Source organism: Nematolebias whitei, chromosome 11 (genome assembly GCF_014905685.2).
Source record: "Nematolebias whitei isolate Nwh7 chromosome 11, NemWhi1, whole genome shotgun sequence".
Classification (NCBI taxonomy): Eukaryota; Metazoa; Chordata; class Actinopteri; order Cyprinodontiformes; family Rivulidae; genus Nematolebias; species Nematolebias whitei.
Window position 1 is genome coordinate 19,733,645 of NC_056508.1, and position 7,195 is coordinate 19,740,839.

General features: G+C 40.1%; 1 protein-coding gene across 1 annotated transcript in view; it reads right to left on the reverse strand.

Annotated features, from left to right (window-relative positions):
* The window catches only part of LOC119416657 (cadherin-4), a 390,454-nt gene that overhangs the window by 199,264 nt on the left and 183,995 nt on the right, over positions 1 to 7,195 (reverse strand). The window contains exon 3 of the mRNA XM_037683843.1: positions 5,854 to 5,877. Within this exon, the coding sequence (XP_037539771.1) occupies positions 5,854 to 5,877 (24 nt within the window). The remainder of the gene's footprint in view (positions 1 to 5,853; positions 5,878 to 7,195) is intronic.

Sequence of the window (7,195 nt, forward strand, 5' to 3'; positions counted from 1 at the left end):
TGTGTGTATGTGTGTGTGTGTGTGTGTGTGTGTATTTTAAACCAAGAGATCTATGAGGCTTCAAGCAGCATCTGTATGTTGGCAAATAGTCAAGAGAAATTACTGATGTGAAAAAGTAGAATAAGCAATCTTTCAAAAAGGAGCGTTTTTAGAGTGTTGAAACCTCGGGGGCTTTAGCCCAGACCCCTTATTCATCCTATTCTCTATTTAAAAATTGCCCCTTCAAGTCTGTATTTATCCATTTTCAGACTATTATTCAGTTTGTAAGAATGTAGATTTTACATTGCACAACATATTAAACACTGTACAAATCAGTTCAGTGTTAACTAATCATAACAAAGACTAGACTTGCACAACCAGAAGTTGAAACATATATACATATAAAACACACAGAACAAAAACACAACAAGCACCTTTAATTTAACCATTGTAATTATGACAAATAATGGAGGATTTACCTGCAGTTACCTTTGTTCAGACCAACATGTAGTACTTCCTGTTTATAAGTGCCATGTTGGCCGCTGGCCTTTATCATCTTTCACATTTTTCCAAACTCCGTTTAGTGTTTGAAGTGGAATAAACTGTGTCCACCCTCTAAACTATCCATGACTATCCATGTTGCTGATCTCATGCTGCTGATTTATTTCATGATGCTGTGTTCATTCATACTCATCTGCTCACACAGACTCATGTTCGTGCTGCTGTTGTTCAGCATATTGTTTTGTACTATTTGTGCGTAGTGTAATCTTTGCTTAGCATATTTCTTAGTCATATCTTAGATCTTTTATTGTTTCTCTTTACAATTTATACTTTCTTTGGATGTAACTGGGACCCTACACAATTTCATTCCACCACATGTGGTGCGAATGACAAATAAAGAAACTTTGACTTTTGACTTTGACTAAACCACATATGTCAAACTCGAGGCCCAGGGGCCAAATGTGGCCCTCATTGACATCTTATCTGGCCCCCAAGATGATATGTTAAACATCAAATACTTTTTTTACTTTAATTTTTTCAGTAATCTTTGATTATGATGTCAAAAGTGCAACAGATAACATCAAACAAGAACAAACAAATTATTTTTGAGGACCTGCAACCAAGAAAAGATGTTGGGTATCTAACCTAAGTTAATGTAGCTTCTGAAACTGGCCCTTTGTTTGAAAAAGGTTTTAATTTTGACCCCCTTTTGTAAGTGAGTTTGACACCCCTGGACTAAACTCTCTGGGTAACACATGTCTGAATTACATGTCATAATTTCCCATCTATTCATTTTCACTAATTGACTATTTATATGTAACAACAAATATATTCTTAAACTCAACGGGACTTTACCTGGAAAAATAAAGTTAAATAAAATAATATAATACAAGGATTTTAATAATCAGATAATTTATTAATGGAGTTTATGAAGGGTACACAAAATCTGAATTCCTGGACATTTCAGCATTAAGCTATTTTTTCAGATCCAATTTGTTAACCAAATTCTAAAATTTGCAGTATCCTTTATAAAAACATAAAACATTGTTCCTTTAAGTTTTGGCCCACTTAACCCCATTAAGCTAGCTGTGATGACAGGCTGCAGAGTTTTCACCAGTGTTTCTGTCTTATCCTATAACGTTCAGTCAGGTCCCCTGCACAGTTTCTACCTCCAGAAACCGTCCAGAGGACCTGACTGAACTTTGATGAAATTTTCTACCTGGATTATTGAGCATGGATCAAGATGTTTCTGTTTTACCTGCTCCATTACAAACAAACTCATTTACTGCACTTTGCTGCATTAGCGCCAGTGCTTTTCTATTCATCCTCTCTCTCGCTCCATATATCCTACAAGCTTTAAGATGCTAACGAGCTGCGTGAAGTTGAGAAACGTACAGACACGCATGCTCCGCATACGAACATATAACCCTCTCGCACCAGTCCACCGAGGCGGGTGTGTGTCTGCTCTGCTCATTCAGACAGACATCCTCAGAAAGAGAAAGGAGGGGTGGGGGAGCATGAGACCTGAGAGAACTCGGCGCAAGAGCGGCTTGTTTATTTAAAATAATCAAGTGCGACCCAAACCAAGCCTTAGTCCAGTTCCTCCGTGGGCACTGAGCAGAACTAGGCCAATGGGAAATGTCCCAGTGCTCCATGGCCAGTCTGCCCCTTGTCTGTCCGGGGCTATTGACAAAACAGCCCCAGAAGCCCACGTCTAACGACGCGCCTGCTTTCAATGTAAGAAAGATATTAAACATAAACAAACGTAATGAGGGAATAATCTGGAGTTAGTGTAGAGAGAGAAATAAAAAGGAAAAGTTAAGAGAAGTGTTATAAGCTGTGAGCTGACAGGTAAATTAGCATGTGTGGCTAATGGGGCTCAATGCAGCCGGGCCCTCGAAGGCACCCTATCACTCTGGCAAACAGGCAGCTTGTTGACCCAGCCAATGCCTCTGTCAATGCTTTTCTTAGTTTTAGCATTTAAATGCACCAACAAACACCCTCCTGGCACACTTACTGACATACTAGCAACAAACACAAAACCGTATTGAGCTGTTTTGTGTGGGCACATAGGATGAATAAATATAGTAGGATTCACAAGAATTTGGAGATGATTCCTGAAATTTTCAAAAAGGATTTAAAATACTGGCCATCTACAGTAAGTCATCTTTATGAAGCTCTTTGTGGCGGTTTGAGATGCTGTAAAAATCACATTGTGTCTCCTGAATCTGGTATGTCATGTTGTTTACAATCTGCTCATCAAGGCGAGGGACGAGTCCCTCCCTTGCTGCACAACTTTTTGCTGCACCTTTCTGCACAGAGCAGAAATCAATAGCCAAATTGTTGTTCTGTGAATCTCTTCATCATTTTTTTTTCTCCTCCAAACACTTTGCTGTGTATACCCTTGACACCGTCTTTAGGTCATAAATCAAAACCTTTGCAAAGTGATAGAAGATTGAATGTATGTCTGCATACACATGTGTGTGCATGTGTCAGAGTAGTGAGCGTGCACAGGCATAAATGACTGCAAATCTGTTAAAAAAAAGAGACCACAGCTGAGTATTATCGCACATCAACGGTGCCTGTCTTCTGGTAGCGGGCGTCTGAATGTTTCATCTAATCGTTAAATGCTGACAGGCTTCACAGAGTGGCTCTAGTAATCCCTGTTAGAGGAAAACAGGGCCTGACTTCATTAGGTCTGTTAGCACTAAACCGCCTTACCCGCACTCATGACTGGTTTAACCTGTGTGGAGATAAATGGGAGAGGAAAGGAGAAGACAAAGTGGGCAGATGGAAAGAAAGGTGAAATAAAAGAAAAGGCAAGGACAGTGACATTTAAAGAGAAGGCAAAGGTGCTAAAGTCGGTTGCAGAGGATGAGTTACAGAGAAACGGTGGGGGGAATCGGGGGCTTAGAGCGTGTGAACCTGGAGTTTTCAGAAACAGAGCAGGGGATGAAGCACAAAGTGGTGTTTGAACAGCAAAGGATTTAATGATGCAAAAACGAGCAAAACAATCAATTAACTTGTGTTGCAATTAATCAATTACTGCGTTGGCACATTGACAGCCAAAGTGCTTAACAGAGATTCCAGCGAGAAGCTCCAATATGCTCAAGAATTTGCATTGACCTCTGTGCACACACATGCATTCCCATTTATGCATAAGCTAATTTATGCTTGTGCATATGCGTCTAAGCAAATAAAGATACGCTCACACGTTCTTGTTCTCAGCATATTTCTCCGGTACATTCATTTGGTTTCTCTGGTAAGATCCCCCCCCCCCCACCACCACCACCACTTTCCCCTCTCAATGCTCAGTCATTTTCTCCTGCCAGCAGAGATTTTTGGCTGGCTTAAGTACGCCCACAGGCTCCTGAGGGACAGCCCATGACGGATGGCACTGCGTGCAACTCCGATTCGATTCAGCCCATTTGATAAATTTATTGCTGGCATTTTGAAAATGAAATTAGAGGGACGTCTCCTGGAGACTGTTTTTCCTGCACAGGTGCCATAAATATACTTCATTTGGCAGCAAAGTAGGAGGAGGAGTGCAAACGGGGCGGAGAAGTGTTGGATAAAACATGTCAAGGTGTGGGGGTGGGGGGGTTGGCAGAACGAAGGGGTGTTCCACAGAAGCAAAGAACTAAAGAGTAAGGTCAAATTCTAATGAGGTCTTGTTTTAATCATGATATTGGAAGAACTCTAAAGGTTAACCAAACTGAGCTTCAATCCCACCCAGTCGTTCCGATTGTGTGCTGCTCTTCATTTAAGCATATTTACTGTGGCACTGCTCTCCCATCCCATGTTCAACTGTAACTATCTGCGCATGTGGCTTGTTGACATTGCAACTGAACATAAATGCTCTATCCATCTTTAATGCTAAGGTAGGGGCAAGACAAAAAACATACCTATAACTACACATTTACTTTCCAGTTTTGCAAGAGTGCACACACTAATGTGTCTTATGTACATTATCTTTTGCCTCAAGGCCCTATGGTTCTTCAGTAGCGATTACACTGTCAGAGCAACTTGGTCTTTTATCACTCACAATGTATAAATGAAAAGAGCGAGCTATTTTTCTTCATTGTGCTCTTGTTATGTGTGACTGAGAGACTTTGGTTTTAGTTGCAAAGTAAACAGATTGAAACTCTACTTCCAGGGTGGCTAAAACAAGAAAGACGCACAACAAAATGATGTTATACGGATGCGGACACACACAGGCATCGTCAAGTGAGCGTTCATTCATCGTCAGGCTCTCTTATCTGCCTACTACTGAGAAATGTGTGTGAGCCCAGCTTTTGGAAGGATGATGTACACCATTCCAGCCTCTGCTCCCCTTCAACATTCATCAAAGAAGGATGCTCAGGCAAACTGCATAACTTACCTTTATAGACCAGCCCTGACAGCACTGTACAACCCATAGTCATTACATATACAGGCTCACAATGGTATGTTTGTGTGTGAGGGAATGTAACCCGTCACAATGATCCACTCCATCAATCACAAGATGCCCTTTCAATCTGATTTTATTTTTCTTACATGTGCATACAAGTCACATCAAACTGAGAAGTCAATAGAAATACTTTCACTTTGCTATAGTTCAAAACTTGTTAAAAATAAGCCCTAAATTATTTTGAGTACAGAAGGGGAATATATATATATATATATATATATGAACAGTATATATTTCTTTTTTTTCAAATCAACAGAGATTTCTTTTGCCTGATTGTCTGCTTTGGCACAGCAATCACAGAGCGAGACACACCCCCTCTGACATTACTGCGTTCTCTGCAGGAAGAGGCAGAGCTGGAACGGCCTGATGCAGGCTGCCATTTACAAAGTAGAACAAGACTCCTAGAGTTGTTTAAATGATTTCACTGTTTGGACTCATCATCTTACAGAATCCAAACAGCCTACGGGTATGTTACAGCAAACAGTTACTCCCCCCACACACACCAAAATACATTACCCATCTGTCTCTGATGATCCATTGTGCAAGACAGACCCTTCCCCCAACTTCAAATTAGCACACGGGAAAGTGTGGAGGAGTCTAAATGGAACTGTGATTAGTCTTAACATAAGTTGCACAAAAGGTAATCTTAAACAGAAACCATGGGGCTGTCTGTCATTGCAGGGTAATTTAGCCTCAGTATCAGTGGGTGGGATTGATTGACTTTGTAATCAAACAGACTGTTCTGCAAACAAATAAACCTCGAAATGACAATTTCAAATCAACTTCAGCAAACACCATGCAATCCTTTTTCAACTCATTACCAAAAACCTGAGATAGCACACCGACATTCAGAGCAACACAAGCACACCAGCCTTTTGAATAAGCACGGGAATCCACAGGTGACTGATTAAATGCTGACTTACCTTTTTGTGTTGTCACTGTGGTACCTGAGCAGAAAAACGAGACAAATACATGGAATGAGTTAGCACTGTACGTGTAGCGGTGGCAGTCACATAAAATGCGAAAGATCCCAGCCTTCATACCAGGGCACAGAGATGGGTTCAAAAAGTTAGGTGGGGGTCGTCATGCTCATGCACACTGATTTGTGCCAGAGTGTGCAAAAAGAAAAATAAGACATACAATAGGTACCCTGAGCAACAAGAAACCTGCATGCATCAAACACTAGACTGAGGGGAAAAAAATCTTTTGAGTAGAACTGTTAAAGAAAAGCCTTGAACGATGTGTGTCTTGATCTTGAACTGTGATTTTTATACAAATCTTTGTGAGTGAACTTCATAATAAGTTTTAAAAAAATTCCATGGATGTATGATAAAGCAAAGCAAATCTAATACTTTGGATTTTGATACATAGACCTAAAGAGATCCCCTTGGCTTACACAGAAAGGATAAAAACACTGGCTTCCTGTGGAGACAAATGTACTGCAACTTGTTTCTGATAGAACCGAAGGAGAGAAGCACAGTCATTTTGCTTGTTGCTCTCATAAAATATTCACCAGGACAGTGTTCGTAAGCTTCCAGGGTTTCATTTTAATTTAATAGACTTGTCAAACATGTAGAGAAACTAGTCGACAACAAATGTTTTTTCAAAAGAGCTTTATTAAGAAGTTTTTCTTTCCTTTTTTGTTGAGCAGTTCAAATCCTTTCAAGCATCTCTCAACCAGCCCGGTGCCCAAAAGACCCAAATGGCCACATTAAATGGAGGGAAATAATTGAATCCGGGTGGATTTGTTGTGTACTGGGCTGAAGAAGTGATAATCCAAAAGCTCTGCCTAATTGCCGGAGTAAAGATGGCGCCCATTGTGGAGATGGCGTCAGCGTTTATCAAAGCAGTGTGCCGTGGGATTGGACTGAGCATTAGGGCTTTCCACACTTTTGTTTTGTGAGGTGTTACAGTGGATTTGAGCAAATATTGGCACTTCAGTTATTACATGGTCTGATTGTCTTGCTATGCAACTGTCCGTAAGCTCAACATGTCGACACTAATCTGAGAAGCGGCTTCAAATAATTAGTTAAAGCATGGTGCAGTCAACCTTATCAATGTAGGAAAATCCTCGGTCTAGTTCTTTTTCAGCTCAAAGGCTTACAAACTCTCATCTCTGTTAAAACCTTCAGGATAGCAGCATATCTGATAAAACATTACATTTTATAACCACTGGTCCTCATTTTACTTTCTATATCACTTATCTTATATATATATATATATATATATATATATATATGTATATGTATATATATATATATATAT